Below are 19946 nucleotides of genomic sequence, written 5' to 3' on the forward strand. Positions count from 1 at the left end.
GTGTTCTAAAGATAGGATTTTTCATATGAATGGAGTTTTTATTTATGACTCATTTATTAATTCTGTAACCAGTATCATAGTCTTGTGACTTGGGAATATTAGTCTCTCTGGTGGACTAGAGATCTGAATGTGCCATTTTGTTGCCCCTTCTAGTTTTGGGTATATTTTGTTAGCATCTTTTGCTGTTATGTTTTTATGGGTTTTCTGCATCTAGCTTCAGTGTTACCTCATCCTGTTATTTGATTTTTGTTCGAAGGATGAGAACTATAATTACTTCAGTGACCGATTTTTCTAGATCTTGAAGTGAATTCAGAAGTGCTGTGAGTTTGCCTCCTCTTGTTTTCTCTTGGCAGGGGCAATCCAGGTGTCATTGCATAGGAGATCGCCTCACAGTCAAATCTTGTTTTTCCATTCACTTCTTTGTGCAGCTGTGAATTGATCACTGTGTCCTACTTGTTTTTAAGCTTCCACCTAAGGGTAGATTAGAGACTGTTTCCCTGTGTATTAAATAGCTTTACAGTTTTGGAGGCCAGCATAATAGTACAGCAGGTTAAGCTACTGCCTCTGATGCTGGCATCCCATTTGAGCGCCAGTTTGAGTCCTGGCTACTCCACTTCCAATTTAGCTCCCTGCTAATACTCTTGGGGAAGCAGGGGGAGACGGCCTAAGTGTTTGGACCCCTGCCACCCACATGGGAAATACAGATGGAGCTTCAGGCTGGCCCAGCCCTGGCTATTGTGACCATCTGGAGACTGAAAGAGCAGATGGAAGATCTGTCTCTCTCTCTAACTCTGCATTTTAAAATAAATAAAAAAATTTTTTTTTTAAAAAAAGCACCTCAGTTTTGACCTGATGTATAGTTGCAACATAAGGATGTAACTCATGATCCAGGAAAAACAACACACTTCTCCTCTTTTTCCAGGCATAACAGTTAAAAAAACACTGGGCAATTCTGCCTTACTGTCTCTTTGTAGCTTGTGAAAAACCAACCAGATGAACACTTTTTGGTTATGGTCGCTCTTACACAGCTTTGGTTGCCTCCCCGTGGTTAAGGTAGAAGAGTATGTTTAATGGAGAACTTAGGGAATTAGCTAAGTTATTACCCCAGTTCATTGACTGTTACACATTTTGAATGGACTCTTTGACAGCCAATTTAAAACGTCTTTCCTGGTCAGTGGTTCAAACAGCAACCTGACACAGTTCCTGCATCACTTTGTATGTTAGGAAGCAGCACAGGCAGTTACTTTGTCAGCTTAAAGGGACAGTCTCTTAAAATCATTTCAGTTCTCGGTACATATAACTGATTCCTGCCAATACAGCTAAATCACTTATAAACAATTTATTATTACTGGTAGTAACAACATCCCCTATCTAGAGTCCTTTGGGGGAAACATCACAGTTTTTTTCTCAAGGGCAAGCTGGTCTTCTGAAGAGAGTTTTTGTGTTCCCCCAGGGACATTGATCTAAGAGTACTTCTGAAACACAGTCAGAATCTTCCAGAACTATGGGACCATCCAAAGCCTAATAAGTTTTACTGGGACAGTGCCATCCATTTTTATGGCACCCTTGGTATGGTGAAGTGAGCATGATCTTTTTGACACAGACAACAGTGTATTTGGTAGTCAGAACTCGGTCACATTGTCTGAGTTGAGTCCTGGCCTCCCCACTTATTTATCGTGTGACTTGTGGCAAAGTATTCAACTATGCAGTGCCTCTGTTTCCTCGTTAATAAAATGGGGATGATGATAATGCTACAGGATGGGGATAGCTACAAAGATCTAATAGGCAAGTACATGCAAAATGCTAACAGTGCTTAGAACATAATGAATGCTTAATAAATGCTAACGGCTATTAACTGCTACTTACCTATTGCTATTGCAGCTACTACTTGAACTTAACTCTTTTTAAAATACTGCCATAATTATTAGTGCCTCTTCTTTTCAAAAACATCAACAGTGTAACGCTATGGTAGATATTATTTCCATTTTACAAATAAGATGTTTACAAGATAGTAACATCAAGTATTTTATTTTTATTCCAAAATCAAGACTGCAAAGAGCAAAATTTCTCAGAAATCGAAGTAAAATAGACAAAATTAGAGTCATTTTTCAGTAAAATTGTTATTGTAGTGTTGTATAATCTAAGATTAGAAAATACTGATTTAAATAGGTGGTTTGATAGTGTAGCTAGTGTGACTAATAAAAGTGATATGAAAGTAGATGGTAGCATGAATTCAAATGGCCATTAAGCCTAATCCAGGACATTGAAGGCATTTGGGAAGTGAACCAGCAGATGGGAAAGTGTTCCCTCCCTCTCTCTCTTTTTCCCTCTGTGTGTATGTGTGTATGTCTGCTTTTTAAGTATAAAAAGGAAAAGAAAATTCAGAAATTTCTCTCAAGCTTGAACTCCTAAAGCTCCAGTTAGAAAATAGCAAATGAGGGGCCAGTGTTGAGGCACTGAGGGTAAAGCCACCGCCTATGACGCCAGTGTCCCAAATAAAACATTCAGGACAGTTCATAGTCTCATATTAGAGCCTGCAGGGAAAGGGTATGATTACAGTAGGTAAGGCTGTGGAGATTTAGGCAAAAAGACACCTTTTATGCCTTAATTAGCACGTATGGATTGAGTATACTTGCTGAAAGATTTTAACAAATGTAGTATATTTTGTGGAGGATAGACTCAAGATAGGATTGACACAGAGAGTTCTGTCATGTTTATTACAGTAATTCAGGAAAGAGATGGCAGTCTCTTGAGTTATGTAAAATAGGAACAGTTTCTTCTGGCACCTGAGTCAGGGATGGGAAGGGAAGCCAACAAGAACTTAACAGGTCATCAGTGCCTTTTGTAGTGCTCAAAATAGGAGAATAAAGATTATAGTTTAAATCACTTTAATTTCACCCAGCTGCTCTCTTTTTTAAAAAATCAACTTAATTTTGTAATATTTTAGGTTCACAGGAAAGTTGCAAACGTAGTATAGAGTTTGCTGTGTATCCTTCACTCCAGCCTTCCTTCACAGGAATGTCTTAGAGAACCATGGTGCATTACTCAAAACTAAGAAATTAATATTGGAAAATTACTGTCAGCAAAAGAAATTGAGATACATCATTCAGATTCTAATTTCCTACTAATGTCCCACTCTCCAGTATTTAAGAGAAAATAGAAATTGATTATAATTTATTGATTTTTTAAGCATTTTTTAAACTTTTATTTAGTAAATATAAATTTCCAAAGTATAGTTTATGGATTACAATGTTCCCCCCCCATAACTTCCCTCCCACCTGCACCCCTCCCATCTCCCGCTCCCTCTCCCATTCCATTCACATCAAGATTCATTTTCAATTATCTTTAAATACAGAAGATCGATTTAGTATATATTAAGTAAAGATTTCATTAGTTTGCACCCACACAGAACATAAAGTGTAAAATACTGTTTCAGTACTAGTTATAGCATTAATTCACATTGGACAACACATTAAGGACAGAGATCCCACATGAGGAGTAAGTACACAGTGACTCCTGTTATTGATTTAACAATTTGACACTCTTGTTTATGGCGTCAGTAATCTCTCTAGGCTCTAGTCATGAGTTGCCAAGGCTATGGAAGCATTTTGAGTTCGCCGACTTTGATCTTATTTAGACAAGGTCATAGTCAAAGTGGAAGTTCTCTCCTCCCTTCGGAGAAAGATACCTCCTTCTTTGATGGCCCGTTCTTTCTACTGGTATCTCACTCGCAGAGAGCTTTCATTTAGGTTTTGTTTTGTTTTGTTTTTGCCAGAGTGTCTTGGCTTTCCATGCCTAAAATACTCTCATGGGCTCTTCAGCCAGACCGAATGCCTTAAGGGCTGATTCTGAGGCCAGAGTGCTGTTTAGGACATCTGCCATTCTATGAGTCTGCTGTGTATCCCACTTCCCATGTTGGATCGTTCTCTCCCTTTTTGATTTTATCCGTTACTATTCGCAGACACTAGTCTTGTTTATGTGATCCCTTTGACTCTTAGACCTATCATTATGATCAATTATGAACAGAAATTGGTCACTTGGACTAGAGAGATGGCATTGGTACATGCCACCTTGATGGGATTGTATTGGATTCCCCTGGCACGTTTCTAACTCCACCATTTGGAGCAAGTCCGATTGAGTATGTCCCAAATTGTACATCTCCTACCTCTCTCATTCCCACTCTCATATTTAACAGGGATCACTTTTCAGTTAAATTTAAACACCTAAGAATAATTTTATTTATTTGAAAGTCAGAGTTAGAACAGAGAGGGATCTTCCATTAATTGGTTCACTCCCAGATGGCCCACCCCATTTGTTGTTTCTTTAAGCCAACATTTCTCACCTTTAACTCTGTTGACATTTTAGACCAGAGACTTTTTTATGGTTGAAAGTTGTCCTGTGCCTTGTAAGATTCCAACTTTTATCCCTGTCCACTGTTTGGTGCCAGCAGCACCTCTCCCACACCACAGTTGTGACAGGTGTTTTATTGTGGGGCAAAACCTCTGAGTTAAGAACCACTGCTTTAGGCCAGTACTTCGGCTCACTAGGCTAATCCTCCGCCTGCAGCGCCGGTACTCCAGGTTCTAGTCCCGGTTGCTCCTCTTCCAGTCCAGCTCTCTGCTGTGGCCCGGGAAGGCAATGGAGGATGGCCCAAGTGCTTGGGCCCTGCACCCCCATGGGAGACCAGGAGAAAGCACCCGGCTCCTGGCTTCAGATCAGCACAGCGCCCCAGCCATAGTGGCCATTTAGGGGGTGAACCAACAGAAGGAAGACCTTTCTCTGTCTCTCTCACTGTCTAACTCTACCTGTCCAAAAAAAAAAAAACCCACTGCTTTAAGCAAAAACTTTGGTGAAATTACAGATACCTCCATATGCCAATATTGCTAGAATGTTTTCTACAGAACATTAGTTCCAAGGTTCACCAGTGAGTATTTGTTTTTTTTTTTTTTTTTTTTTTTTTAAAAAAAAAGGGGGATATTGGGGCCAGCGCTGTGGCTTATTTGGTTAAGCGTCCATCTGCAGCACCAGCATCCCATGTGAGCTCAGGTTCAAGTCCTGGCTTCTCCACTTCCTGTCCAGTCCTTGCTGATGGCCTAGTAAAGCAGTAGAAGATGGCCCAAGTGCTTGGGCCCCTGCACCTGCATGGGAGATCTAGAAGAGGCTCCTGGTTCTTGGCTTCAAATCAGCTCAGCTCCAGCCGTTGTGGCCATTTAGGTGTGAACCAGTGAATGGAAGACTTCTCTCTCTCTCTCCCCCTCTCTCTCTCTACAAATCTGCCTCTCAAGTAAATAGATCTTTTTAAAAAACGGATGTATAAAGATAACAGTTTTGGTAAATGGTGAACAAATCAAAATTAGAGAAGTTTTATTTCTTCTCTCTTTCTCCCTGTCCCAGTTTTTCACATCCCCCTTTGTTCTTCCCTTTTCCTCCTCTTCCTACCTGTCTCTCTTCCTATCCTTCCTTCCATTCTGTTCTCTTCTTCCTCTTCTCTGTCCATCTTTCTTCCTATTCTCTACAAGACTTCTCAGAGCCTTTACTACACCAGTGGCCTTGCTAATGTCCAAGAAAATACTAAGAAAGTACTGTTTCTGAAACCACTTTGACTGTACAGTGGTTTCTTTCTGGAAGCATACTTCACATAGGATTGCTGTACAGTGGCCAACACTTTGACCCTCATTATTTAAGGGAAAGCAGATGAGACGGGTTACCTAGACCATTTGGAATGCGGTGGTTTTTGCATGTGTCTTTAAAAATGAACCAAAACATTTAAACTTTGGTTCATATTAAATTATCCATTATTGAAACATCTAGCAGTGATTGACCTGTTTATCTTTCATATTGATGGTTAATGTTGAAGTTCAGTTACTTTGCTGAGTATGTGGTGTAGCTGTTGCCAAGTGCTTTGGTCAGTAACACAACAGCAACAAAGCCCTGTGATCAGAGAACTCCAGTGTGAAACAGAGGTAGCAGCCTTGTCCCAGGGAGGGTTCATTAGTGTTCTGGTTTCTAGAAATTGTGTAGAGTTGCTGATTCTTAGTGAACTTGGTTGCATTTTATTTTCCTATTTAAATCAAGTTGTATTTAGGAATAATATATAAGTAATTATACTTAGTTTGTTAAACAAGTTTTATATCTCTGATGTGTTATTAAAATATGGGAGGATTAAAAAGTGTGTTTTAGAAATTAAAGATTTTTCAGATCATAGAAATAGGTATTAGGATTTTGCTTAGTAACATCAACTCGAGCCGGCGCCGCGGCTCACTAGGCTAATCCTCCGCCTAGCGGCGCCGGCACACCGGGTTCTAGTCCCAGTCGGGGCGCCGGATTCTGTCCCGGTTGTCCCTCTTCCAAGCCAGCCCTCTGCTGTGGCCAGGGAGTGCAGTGGAGGATGGCCCAGGTGCTTGGGCCCTGCACCCCATGGGAGACCAGGAAAAGCACCTGGCTCCTGGCTCCTGCCATCGGATCAGCACGGTGCGCCGGCCGCAGCGCGCCGGCCGCGGCGGCCATTGGAGGGTGAACCAACGGCAAAGGAAGACCTTTCTCTCTGTCTCTCTCTCACTGTCCACTCTGCCTGTCAAAAATAAAAAAAAAAAAAAAAATCAACTCGAAAGGTTTAAATAGTAATGTTTTAATATTCTATTTTTCTATTCCTAATAAAATAGATAATTTTACAAAATAAGAAAAAAAGAATTCTAAGGATTCATTGTGTCAGGAAATCAATATTGATAGCATTGAATATTTACTTCAGTAGCTAATTTTATTCTAATTCAGTTATCTAGGGAAAAAGATTTCATAATTTTGTTGGCATGCATAAAATGGGTTTTTTGACTCAAGTTCTTTCCTATTAGACAGATGGCTTGGAATGACCCAGTGCAGATTTATCACAAGAGAAAAATTCATGGAACAGATGGAAGTCATTTTTCTAATAGACTCTGACTAAGCTTTTTTGATAATATCAGACTTTAACTAAATCAGATGTTATAAAAGTAAAGTATTTTAGGTGTCTTAAAAAGTATTAATATATAGTGCTGCTTTTTTTCTGCCTAGATAGTCATATAGTGTAAGTAGAAAATCATATATTAAGCAAGGGAAGGAAAAGGCATAAATAGACTAGCTTCAGAGTAGTATAATATTGGGATGTGTAAGAAAGCAGAGATCTTGTTTCTTGTTCATTTTCTCTACCAAGGAGAATAGTTTTAAAATGAAAGAGAAGCCAGCTTTGTGGTATAGCAGATAAAGCCACCAGCTACGACATTGTCATCCCACACGGGTGCCAATTTGTGTCCCAGCTGCTCCACTTCCAATCTAGCTCCCTGCTAATGGCCTAGAGAAAGCAGCAGAAGATGGGCAAGTGTTTGAGACCCTGCTACCCACGTGGGATACCTGAAAGAAGCTCCTGGCTCTGTCTTCAGCCTGGCCCAGCCTGGGTTGTTGTAGCCATCCCCGGAGTGAAACAGCAGAATGAAAGAGCTCTCTCTCCCTCCCTCCTTTCCTCCCCCTCTCTCCCTCCCTCCCTTCCTCCCCCTCTCTCCCTCCCTCTCTTCTCCCTCTCTCTTTCCCTCCTTCCATCTTTCTATCCCTCCATCCCTCTCTCTCTCCCTCCCTCTCTCTCCCCCCATCCCTCTCTCTCTATATATAACTGACTTTGAAATAAATAAATACATCTTTTTAAAAAGACTGAAAAGGATAACAAAGCTTATTAGTAAGATGGAATTGAAGCACAAGATAGGTGAGAAGGTAATTGTAGAGCAGCTAGACTCTTTAAATAAATTTAAGCTTTTAGATTTATGTAAATTATATCTCAGTATGCTGAAAATTTAGCAAATGTGATTGTAATCTGCAAATAAGTATCTTTTGACAAATAGAGAATGTGCCAACGATTAGAGATCAATTTGCAAAGGACAGGGAGCGATAATTTCTAGAAAATAGAGACTGTTAAATTTGATGTCCACAAACAGAATAAATTATTAATCAGGTTACCAGTGAGGACATTTAGAAAAAGAATGTTGAAGAACATGATTTTCATAAGAAGTCATGCCAAATCATCAAGTCTCTTCTGCTGGTTTTTCCTTTAAAAAGATGATTTTGTTTATCTACACCTTCGTTGAGTTCCAGGAGCAATTTAAGATGACTTTGTAATTATACTATCAAATAAATTACAGCAGGAAAATTCAGCTTTCATTTATTGTGTTCTATTCTAGGTCTTTTACTCTAAAGTTTACCTGTTACTGTTGTTTCATGGCTCTTAAGTAGACTCCCAGTCACTCACCTGGGTTTTTTAAAATGTGTGAAGTTCCAGATGCCTGTTTCTTATTCATTTAGGGTGGCTGTTTTACATGAAAGACTCACTGGTGGCAAATGTAAAAATATTTTAGAGCAGTTTTCCAAATATTTTAGTTTTAGAATCCCATTTATTTGATACTCTTTTTTTCTTTTTTTGACAGGCAGAGTTAGAGAGAGAGACAAAGGTCTTCCTTCCGTTGGTTCACCCCCCCGATGACTGCTATGGCTGGTGCGCTGCACCAATCCGAAGCCAGGAGCCAGGTGCTTCCTCCTGGTCTCCCATGCAGGTGCAGGGCCCAAGCACTTGGGCCATCCTCCACTGCCCTCCTGGGCCACAGCAGAGAGCTGGACTGGAAGAGGAGCAACCGGGACAGAATCTGGCGTCCCAACCGGGACTAGAACCCAGGGTACCAGCGCCAGCCTTTATTTGATACTCTTAAAAATTATTGAGGAGCCGGCACTGTGGCGTAGCAGATAAAGCCGCCGCCTGCAGTGCCAGCATCAAGTCCCGGCTGCTCTGTTTCTGATCCAGCTCTCTCTATGGCCTGGGAAAGCAGTAGAAGATGGCCCAAGTCCTTGGGCCTCTGCACCCATGTGGGAGACCTAGAAGAAGCTCCTGGCTCTTGGCTTCAGACCGGCGCAGCTCTGACCGTTGTGGTCAGTTAGGGAATGAACCAGCTGATGAAAGATATCTCTCTCTCTCTTTCTCTCTGCCTCTGCCTCTTTATAACTTTGCCTTTCAAATAAATAAATAAATCTTAAAAAAAAAAAGATAAATCAGAAATTGTCACATCAGCTATTGGGCGTCAGTTTCACTGTATGTGAATTGTAGATTCTGGGTGGCTTCAGGTTTCTTCTTTTGAGCTTCACAGTCTTCAGCTTTACCCTCTAGAACTGTGATACCCTGCTACTCCAAACTTTAAGATAGCTGGCTTTTGCACTGTGATATTGCATCTGCCCTTGTTGCATGCTTCATAGTATACCCAACCACATCGGGCCACTCCTTAGGTCTGGCTAAACCTGCCACCACCACTATGTATATGTTCCTATTCTGATAACAGCCACTTAGCTTTTTCATGCACTGTTCATGCAACACTCAGAGTAGTATTTGATTCCAGTCATATTTTAAGAGAGACACTGATAGACTAGCGACTATCCAGATGAAAATTAACTGAACTGAGGAGTCCACAAATGAAGCATTGTTTCACATTGTGACCCCAGCCTATTCTAGCTTTATTTCCTGCCATTATCTCTTCTGGCAGCCCATTCACCTCACATTAAACCCCCCATCTCTCAAATGTGAAATCTTCTTTCAAGTTTCCATTCTTGGCTGTATACAGCTAAGCAGTGCACAACAAATGGAACTCTCACTAATTTAATCACTTTGAAGGGTGTAGCTACCTTTTTTTTTTTTTTTTGCACTTTTGTTCTGAAAGTTTTACAAATCATTATATTCAGGCATTTTATCATCCTTTTAACTTTTGTTCACATGTATTTTCTTGTGCAGAGTTGAAAATTGCATGCCAATTTTTTTTAATACTATGGGATAAACTATACTTTTTAAGAAAAAAAAGATGATAAAATATATATTGTAAAGAAGGGATGCCAAGAAATTTAGTAGACACCTTGAATAAGATGGCTTATGTTTTCAGCAAAATGTCTTTATGTTATGAGGCTGTAATGTGTGCTTTAATGAATTAGAACTTAGTGAATTTAGTGAATGGTTTTCACAGATGTACAGATGATGTCCTATTTATTTGTAGATAATTTGGGGGAATGGAGAAGTAGATACATGGAATATCATTATTAGAAAATTCATTTATGTTAATAGTATTTCCATTCTGCTATATAGTGGCTGATATATACTGTGGTAAAACAAATATAAATTGCTTATACTTTGCAGTGAAAAAGTCACTACATCTCATTTAATAGTGTTCTGTTTATCAGGTATAGATGTCTGGATCAAATCTTGGAATTTTGAAAAACAAAGAATATGTCTTAATAAGTAAATTCTTACAACTTAAAAATTTAAGAAAAAAACATTTCCATTCTTTTACACCAATCCCTTCCCTCTCTTTCCCTGTTAAATTCCTACCTTAACTTCAGGACTCAGTTTAGATGTTAGTCTCCTCCCTAAATCCTCAACTTGATGTTCCTATGTATTTTCATCTCTGGACTCTCAAAGTATATTATATGTGTCCAAATTATGAATTAATCAAGTTAGAACCTAATTCAAGGTTCAGCACATTTTTACTATAAAGGGCCGTAAAGTGTTTTAGGCTTTGTGGATGACACAGTCTCTCTCACAATTAGCCTACTCTGCTGTTTTAGTGCAAAGGCAACCATAGGCAGTACATAAAGGAATGCATGTCACTGAGTTCCAGTAAACCTTTTGTATGTGCACTAAAGTTTGAATTTCATTAACTGTGACATGTCAAGAAATACTTTTAATTTTCCCAGCCATTTTAAATTATAAAAGCCATTCCTAGTTTCTAGGGCTATACAAAATCAGGAGGAAGCAGGTCAGATTTGGCCCCACTGGCTATATTTTACTGACCCCTGATCTAATTGATTTGTTGATTCTTTCAGTCATTTTTGCATTCAATTGTAGAACAAATATTCATTTGCTGGGTGTTCTTGAGGTGCTGTGAAGGCAGTAGTGAGAGAGAGAGATGTAATGAAAGCATAGTCCAAGTTTAGAGGCTTTCTATCCCAGCTTTGTCTCCCTAGAATAGCACATTTCCTCATCCATTTTAAGAGATGAAGTAATGAGTGATTGAACAAAGGAATGTACAAAGAAATAAGTTGTATAAATCTCTGCCAGTTATTTCTCCAATGGCAGTGATAATATCTTAGAATTTGAGTGTGAGAGAGAAATGCTTTCTAGAAACAATTGAGTGAGATTATTTTGGAGAAGCTGGTTGCATCTATATGAGGGTAACGTGCATTTTGTCTCTTGTTGAGAAGTACACTTTGAAGTGTCCCTCCATTTTTTGTAATGAATTTGAATAGATGAATAAACTGTAGAAGGGAAGTTTTTAACTAAAGGGAAATCTTATTATTTGAATGTGATTTATGATAGCTTCAAATGATGTATTTTAAGTATTAAAACCTTGGGTTCAATTACAGTAACACATTATATTAAGCAATTTGGTTACTTATAGAGAATTGTTAGCTTTTTCTAGATTGCATGTTGCATATATGTAGCTTCTCAAAGTTATGGCACACAACCTTTAGATTCTTGTTATTTCAAACAGCTGTAATCATGGAGATATAATGCATTCTTATTTTCTCTTAATAGGCGAGATAAACTTTGGATTTGTATGGAGTTTTGTGGAGGTGGTTCTTTACAAGATATTTATCATGGTAAGACCAAAGTGATATTTTATAAAATATAAATACAAATGGTTACTGTATTAAAACACTAACATTTCTTAAGGAAAAAAAGCTATGTTAATGATTTACTAATTCTGAAGACATGTCATAATTATTTCCAAATTTCATACTCAGACCATGTAGAAATGTGAAGGCCCTGAAGGCTAACACTAAACAAATCGAATTATACAATTTTATACATGATACATGATTAGTGTTCATGCAAAAATGATTGGTTTTGCTGTAATATATTCAAGAAGCATCAGTTAAATGTTTATTCTCTTAGGACTAAACTTTGAGGAATTGAAAAACGATTGAAACAAGTTTTCATTGGGGTTTAATGGAGGATATGATAGAGACTAAAGTAAAATTCACTTTGAAATTTACTTCTTTTCTTTCCCTTTTCTGTTCTGGTTCTGTTGATGGATGATTGCTGCCAATCACAGGGTAAACCTGTTCTTTTGCTGGAGGTGTGATTTTTGATTCATATAAAAAGTAATTCATGCTACTAATTTTCTAATAAAATAGGAGATATTTTCTCTTTCTTGTAGAATTTGGGCTCATATTCTCTAGTATACATCCTGTTAAGTAATTTGGGGAACTGATTATAACAAAACAGATGTTGAAAGACTATTTGGATTGAAATTTTACTGTTTCTAATTACAATTCATTTCACTGTTATCGTCTTAGTATAGGTTTTACTTAACATAAAGAAGAACATAATAAGCTATTAATGTGCTAGTGACTATAGATGAAATAAGAGCGGCAAAGTTTTAAAAGGACCTGTTCCTGAACACGTGGCTCTCTCTCTATCTCTCTGCCTCTTGATCTCTCTCTTACACTCTCTTTCTCCCTCCTTTCCTTCTTCGTCCCTTCCCTCTGGTCTGTTGGGTGTCCCCCCCAATAAACCCTTTCCCTTAAAAAAAAAAAAAAAGAGAGAGAGAGAAAGGAAATGATGGGTTTTCTGGAATTACTTTAGAAAACTAAATGAGGAAAGTGAGCTTTACGTTGGTCTTAAAAATATAGGATAAGATGAGCATTTGGCCTAGCCATTAAGATACCAATTAGGATACCCATGTCCTACATCAGAGTGTCAGCATTCAACTTCCAGCCCCAGCTCCTAATATGAGCTTCCTGTTAATGTAGACCCTAGGAAGTGGCCATGATGGCTTAAATGATTTGGTTCTGCCAACTTGTGGGAGGCCTGTATTGAATTCCTGGTCTCCCGAGACATTCTTTCTTCCTCTATTTCTCTGATTCTCAAATAAGTAAATAAAATTTTTTGAAAGTAGTTAGATTTTGGGTAGAAAGAAGTAGAAGAACTATATTCTAAGAGATGAAACAGTAGTATGGTGACATGAAGGTGTGACACCTGGGTAATCTTCTTGGTCTGAAAATATGTATTTGAGGCGTGGGGTTAGTTAAGGAGAGCTACATTTTTGTTTTATATAAAAGAATTTCCTTTCTGATTGTAATATTTTTTCTTAAGTCTGGATATTCTTTAGAGAAATGTTTTTAATAGTAGCATCTTTATTTCAAAGGTTCTTTGAAACTTGAGAGATATTTGTCATTATTTTCCATTGCCGAACAAACAGTATTTCTGAAGGCTTGTAATTTCTATGTATAATAAATTCAAAAAGATTTTCTAAACTTAGGTTAATTTCTCAACTCTTATTTCCTTTGCTTATTGATTTAATTTCCTTTTCCCTGAAATTTTTCCAGCAGACTCTTGGTGATAAGCTCAGTGTTTTCCCCTTATTTTTAAGTGGGTGTAAATGATATTTTCCAGGTTGATAGATATTTTCTTACAGCATTTTGGAGATTTTGTGCCATTGGCTTCTGACTTCTGTAGTTATTGAGACCTTCTCTCCACCTGATTATTGATCCTTTCAGGTGATTGCTTTTGTCCCTTCTGTTTAATTGCTTTTGAGGTTTTTCTCTTCATTTGTGATGTTTCTAATGTCTAAATATAGACATATTTTTACTATGCCTACATAGGACTCAAAGTACCTACCTCTGAGAATTTGACTCTTTATCAAATCTAGACAGTTATCAATTACTGTATCCCTGATTGTTTTCCCCCCGATCTCTCTGGTCATTGCTCTGGAATTTTACTGAAATGTACATTAACTGTTCACTGTGTCACTTAAACTCAGTTCTTCTTTCCTGTGTTTTTATCCCTCAGTAGGACAATGACCATACTCATACCCACCTTCCAGTTCTCTGATTTTACAGCTGTTATGAATATCACTTAGGTCTTAAATTTTGGTTGACCATATTTTTTTCTAGAAATTAATTTTATTTTATTTCGTATCTCCCTCAACTATTTAAGTGTTTTCATTTTTTAAGTTTTCATTCTTTCTTTTACATCTTACTTTATAAGGCATGTACTTTTCTAGTTTTTCTCAGATTGTTTACTAATTCCACCTGGTATCCATGATTGGTGTCTGATTCTGCTGTCTTCATTAAGGAAGAAAACCAATTTAGTTACAGAAATAGATTGTCATGATTGTTACCATTACATTTTAAATAACTGGCGAAAGTTAAAAAATAATAACTTTATTAATAATTATTTGTTTATGCTGATTGGGATCTGGGTCAGTGACAGAAATTACAGCTGTTTGGTGCCCTGTGTTTAGTTATTATTGTTATTTTTTTTATTTGACAGGCAGAGTTAGACAGTGAGAGAGAGAGACAGAAAGATCTTCCTTCTGTTGGTTCACCCCCACAAAGGGTTGCCACGACCGGCGTGCTGCGCCGATCCAGAGCCAGGAGCCAGGTGCTTCCTCCTGGTCTCCCATGCGGGTGCAGGGCCCAAGCACTTGGGCCATCCTCCACTGCCTTCCCAGGCCACAAAAGAGAGCTGGACTGGAAGAAGAGCAACCGGGACAGAACTGGCACCCCAAACGGGACTAGAACCTGGAGTGCTGGCACCACAGGCAGAGGATTAGCCTAGTGAGCCATGGCGCCGGCCTAGTTATTATTTTGAAAAATGCATGCTGAGGATTTTTAAAAAGATTTTATTTATTTGAGAGGTAGTTACAGACAGAAAGAAGGAAAGACAGAGAGAAAGATCTTCAATCTGCTGGTTCACTCTCCAGATGGCCACAGTGACCAGAGCTGGGCCAATCTAGAGCCAGGAGCTTCTTCTGGGCCTCCCAGGTGGGTACAGGGACCCAAGCACTTGAGCCATCCTCTGCTCCTTTCCCAGGCCATAAGCAGAGAGCTGCATAGAAGTAGAGCAGCCAATACATGAACCAGAGCCCATGTGGAATGCCAGCACCCAGGCTTAACCTGCTGTGCCACAGTGCCAGCCTCTGTGCTGGGGATTTACATGCTTATTCAAAACCACAAATCTTATCTGTGTCTCTCTTTTAGCTGCACCCAGGCTTTGTTATTATATGCAGAACAGAGTAATATCCTAGGTTATTGGTGCTTTTGAAGGTTTTGTTTTTACAGATGTTAAAAAGTCATATTTTGATCTGTTATGCAAAATTTGTAAATAACCTCCCTTTGGTGTGATTAAGGCCCATATTTCCTATTATTTTTTACTTATTTAAAGTATTCTTAAATTAATTTTGACATTTTATTTTACTACTCTTACTACTCTGTACTTCATATGATTTTTTAAAGTTTTGTGGGTTTTTAAAAAAGATTTATTTATTTACTTGAAAATCAGAGTTACAGAGAGAGAACACTCATCCATCTACTGATTCATTACACAGATGACCACAATGGCAAGGGTTGGATAAGGCTGAAGCCAGGAGCTTCGTCCAGGTCTCCCATGGGGATTACAGAGGCCCAAGTACTTGGGCCATCCTCCATTGCTTTTCCCAGGCCATTAGCAGGGAGCTGGATCAGAAGAGGAGCAGCTAAGACACAAACCTGAATGCCAGCATTGTAGGCAGCAGCTTTACCTGCTATGCTACAACACTGACATTTAAGTCTTCTTATAAAAGGGAAATGTATTAGTTATCTATTGGCATGTAATAACTGACTGCAGAATTTGGCAACTTAAAACAACAACATTTATTATCTCTGAATTTGTGAGGATCAGGAGTTTGAAAACAACTTGGTTGGATGACTTTATAATGCATGGTCTGTCATCAAGCAGCAAACAGGCTCTCAGCCTGGGTTGCAAGTCATCTGAAAGCCTGACTCAGGCTGCAGAATTTACTTTCTGTGTGGTTCACTTAATGTTGACTGAGAGGCTTCATTCAGTTCCTGCATGGCTGTTGGCAGGAGATCTCAGTTTCTCGCCATGTGGATCTGAACATAGGACAACTTGAGTTCTTCATGGTGTGGCAGCCAGCTGCCCACAGAGCAAGTGATCCATAGAAAGCAAGCAGGAAACTATAGAGCCTTTTGTGATTGTCGTCTCCTAAGTTGCATACTGTCACTTTGGCTGTATTCTGCTCTTTGGAAGCAACTCACTTAAGTCCAGCCCACACTCCAGAAGGGAATTAATCCCTAAATAAGAGGTACCAAAGAATTTATGGACATATTTTTAACTGCCATGGTGGGAGAGGCATATTTTGAATTTACATTTTTTTTCACAAGCTCTTTCTCTCCTGTTTTTCCTCCAGACTTTTTCTGCTCTTTGAGTAACTAACATTAGAACCTTTTATTATTCTAATAAAAATAGAATGTATTTTTCTCTATTTTCCACTGTACACTTTTTTCTATTTAATATTGTCCTTTAACAAATTTCCAAATTTTGTTACATTATTTATGGTGAATTATTTTCTCACCTATTTTGTAATTGTGGATTTTGAGATCATCATGGGGCTTTTCAGTGAGATTTCCATATGAACCTTGAGTATATATCCTCCCAATTGTGTTTTTTCTGAGACCCCAGTGAACTCATTGTTCCCAAATTGAATCTTAAACCTGAGTGAATAGGCCTGTGGTGACAGATTCAAAGAAGAGACATTTTCCTCCCTGTCCAGATCCCAAACCATTGGTCATGTCTTCTGCTTATCTACTCTTTTAAATAACACTTTAGCCCCTTGAGGGTCCTAGTTTGATGTGGGCTTTTGACTTTTCTTCTGCAGACCTCGGACTTGTCTTCTGTGCCCATAGGATATGGAACAAAGAACCCTAGCTTCTCAAAATTGGCCTTCCCCAAGAGATAGTTATTAATCGCTCACATTGTCTTAACCGGGAGCTTAGCTAGGCATTTGAAAGGTTATTTACACAACTTTCCCCTAAGCGTTCTTTTCAGGGTTTTCAGGTTATCTTGTATGTCATGTTGTAGCAGAAATCTCAAGGAGGCTTCTTACTGAGTGACAGTGGATTTAGAAGCCACAGAAATTTGTTATATTTAATTTATCTTCAGATATTTCAACCTAGTCCTGTCCTCAAAAGTTTCTGAATGAAATAAATTTCTCTCTTCCATAATTGTAAAATACCACAAGTACTCTAAACTAAATATGCATAAAGCTGTTAAGAATACCCTCTAACAGAGGAATCTATCATTTGAATTTAATTAATTCAGTTTCTAGAATAGTTTGCCACCTAATGTTTTTCCGTATTCTGATTTGATAAGAAAAAAGATAAAACTACATAAATGCTTTCCATAGCAGATAGATTTGTGCTGTTAGAATGCCTAATATTACAGAGTTCAACCAATGGTACTAGAACAACAACAAAAAATACTAACTCTGTAATTAACACACAATTATTCTTAGGTGTTTAAATTTTAACTGAAATGTGATCCCTGTTAGGAATTTGGAAAACATTATGCTGAGTGAAATAAGCCAATCCCAAAGGGACAAATACCACTTGTTCTCCTTGATAGGTGACAACTAACTGAGCACCAAAAAGGAAACCTGTTAAAGTGAAATGAAAACTATGAGAAACGGTGACTTGATCAGCCCTCACCCTGACTGTTGATGAGCAACTTGATATGTTATCCCTCTTAGTATTTTTTTTGTTTGTTCTACTTAATACTTTTGGTTGAATACTGTAATCAATACACAATTCTTCTTAAGTGCTGAAACTTAACTGAAAAGTGATCGTTAAATATAAGAGTGGGAATAAGAGAGGGAAGAGATGTGCAATTCGGGACATGCTCAAGCTGACTTACCTCAAATGGTAGAGTTAGAATCATACCAGGGGATTCGAATTCAATCCCATCCAGGTGGCATGTACCAATGCCATCTCACTAGTCCCAGTGATCAATTTCTGTTCACAATTGATCATAATGATAGGACTAAGAACCAAAGGGATCACATAAACAAGAATAGTGTCTGCAAATACTAGCTGATAGAATAAAAAAGGGAGAGAATGATCCAACATGGGAAGTGAGATACACAGCAGACCCATAGAATGGCAAATGTCCTAACAGCACTCTGGCCTCAGAATCAGCCCTTAAGGCATGCAGATCCGGCTGAAATGCCCATGAGAGTATTTCAGGCATGGAAAGCCAAGACACTCTGGGGGGAAAAAAAAAAAACCTAAATGAAAGCTCTCTGCGAGTGAGATCCCAGTGGAAAGAATGGGTCATCAAAGAAGGAGGTACCTTTCTCTGAAGGGAGGAGAGAACTTCCACTTTGACCATGGCCTTGTCTAAAAATGATCAGAGTCAGTGAACTCAGGGGGCTTCCATAGCCTTGGCAGCTCATGAAAAGAGCCTAGGGTGATTACTGATGCCATAACAAGAGTGTCGATTTGTTAAGTCAACAACAGGAGTCACTGTGCACTTACTCCTCATGTAGGATCTTTGTCCTTAGTGTGCTGTACATTGAGATTTAATGCTATAACTAGTACTCAAACAGTATTTTTCACTTTATGTTTCTGTGTGGGAGCAAACTGTTGAAATCTTTACTTAATGTATGCTAAACTGATCTTCTGTATATAAAGAGAATCGAAAATGAATCTTGATGTGAATGGAAGGGGAGAGGGAGTGGATAAGGGGAGGGTTGTGGGTTGGAGGGACGTTATGGGGGGGGGGGGAAGCCATTGTAATCCATAAGCCGTACTTTGGAAATTTATATTCATTAAATAAAAGTTTAAATAAATAAATAAATATTAGTTTCTAAAAAAAAAAAGAATGCCTAATATTGGCCAATTTATTTTTTCAAAGATTTGCTTACTTATTTGAAAGGTAGAGATACAGAGAGGGAGAGATCGAGATCTTCCATCCACTGGTTCACTCCTCCAAACGGCTGCAATGGCCAGCGCTGGGCCAGGCGGAAGCCAAGAGCCTGAAACTCCATATGAGTCTCCCACATGGGGGGCAGGGGTCCAAGTACTTGGGCTGTCTTCTGCTGCTTTCTAAGGTACATTAGCAGGGAGCTGGATCAGAAGTGGCTCAGCCAGGAGTGGAACTGGCGCTCAAAAGAGATGTGGTGTCACGGGTAGCAGCTTAACCCCTCACACCATAATGCTGGTCCCCTAGACTGGGTAATTTATTTCTCACATCTCTGAATGTTAGGAAGTCCAAGATCAAGGTGCCAGCAGACTCAGTGTCTAGCCAAGACCTATTTCTCATAGATGGCACCATGTATGTATCCTCATGTGTCAGAAGAGTTAGAAGGGAAAAAAGAGTTGAGCATTGATTTTAGTGTCATTCATAAAGGAGAAACCCTTGTGACTTAATTTCCCCAAGTCCCTATCTCTTACTGCTATTGCACTGGAGATTAAATTTCAACATGACTTCAGAGGTACACAGATATTAATATCTGTATATGTGTACAATACATACACTTACTACCAGACTTAGAGTTTTTTGATTTGGTGATGGTATGAAAACAATACACATTCGGTGGGAACCTTGCATTGAATTTTGAATTTTTGGCCTTTTCCTAGGGTACAGATAATGCAGCACAGTGGGCAGTGGTAATGAGCTTCAGCTCCCAGTCCTGCAGTCACAAGGTTAAACAGCTGAGTATCTACAGTGCACTGTGCTGCTCTGCTGTCGTGTTCAGTAGGTTAGATGTATGCAATGCATTTTTGACTTAGTGTATTTTCAGCTTAACAGTGGGTTTATGAAGACAGACCCCATTGTAAGTCGAGTGTGTTTCATCAAACATCTGCATGATATCATTGGATAGATTACAGACCAAATTATTGATATTGCTTATTATTGAAGATAATAAGCATTCTGGATAAGGAAAATACTTTCCAAATTGTACTTTTGATTGGGATTTCTTTTTTATAATGAACTTACCTGGGTCTTCAAAAAGTTCATGGGAAACGCAAGTTATGAAAAAACTATGCATAGATTTAAAAATCTTTCACACCAATATAAACTTGCTATTTAATTCCATTTTTCTACAAACTCT

General features: G+C 38.6%; 1 protein-coding gene across 6 annotated transcripts in view; it reads left to right on the top strand.

Moving 5' to 3' along the window:
* Positions 1–19946, top strand: part of MAP4K3 (mitogen-activated protein kinase kinase kinase kinase 3) — a 220684-nt gene that overhangs the window by 99555 nt on the left and 101183 nt on the right. For all 6 annotated transcript variants that reach the window (XM_051842965.3, XM_089326506.1, XM_051842963.3 and 3 more), the window contains one exon: positions 11585–11649. In XM_051842965.3, coding sequence (XP_051698925.1) covers positions 11585–11649 — 65 coding nt within the window. The remainder of the gene's footprint in view (positions 1–11584; positions 11650–19946) is intronic.

The sequence above is a fragment of the Oryctolagus cuniculus genome, chromosome 2 (assembly GCF_051225735.1).
Source record: "Oryctolagus cuniculus isolate XC-2025 breed Fujian yellow rabbit chromosome 2, ASM5122573v1, whole genome shotgun sequence".
NCBI classification, from domain to species: domain Eukaryota; kingdom Metazoa; phylum Chordata; class Mammalia; order Lagomorpha; family Leporidae; genus Oryctolagus; species Oryctolagus cuniculus.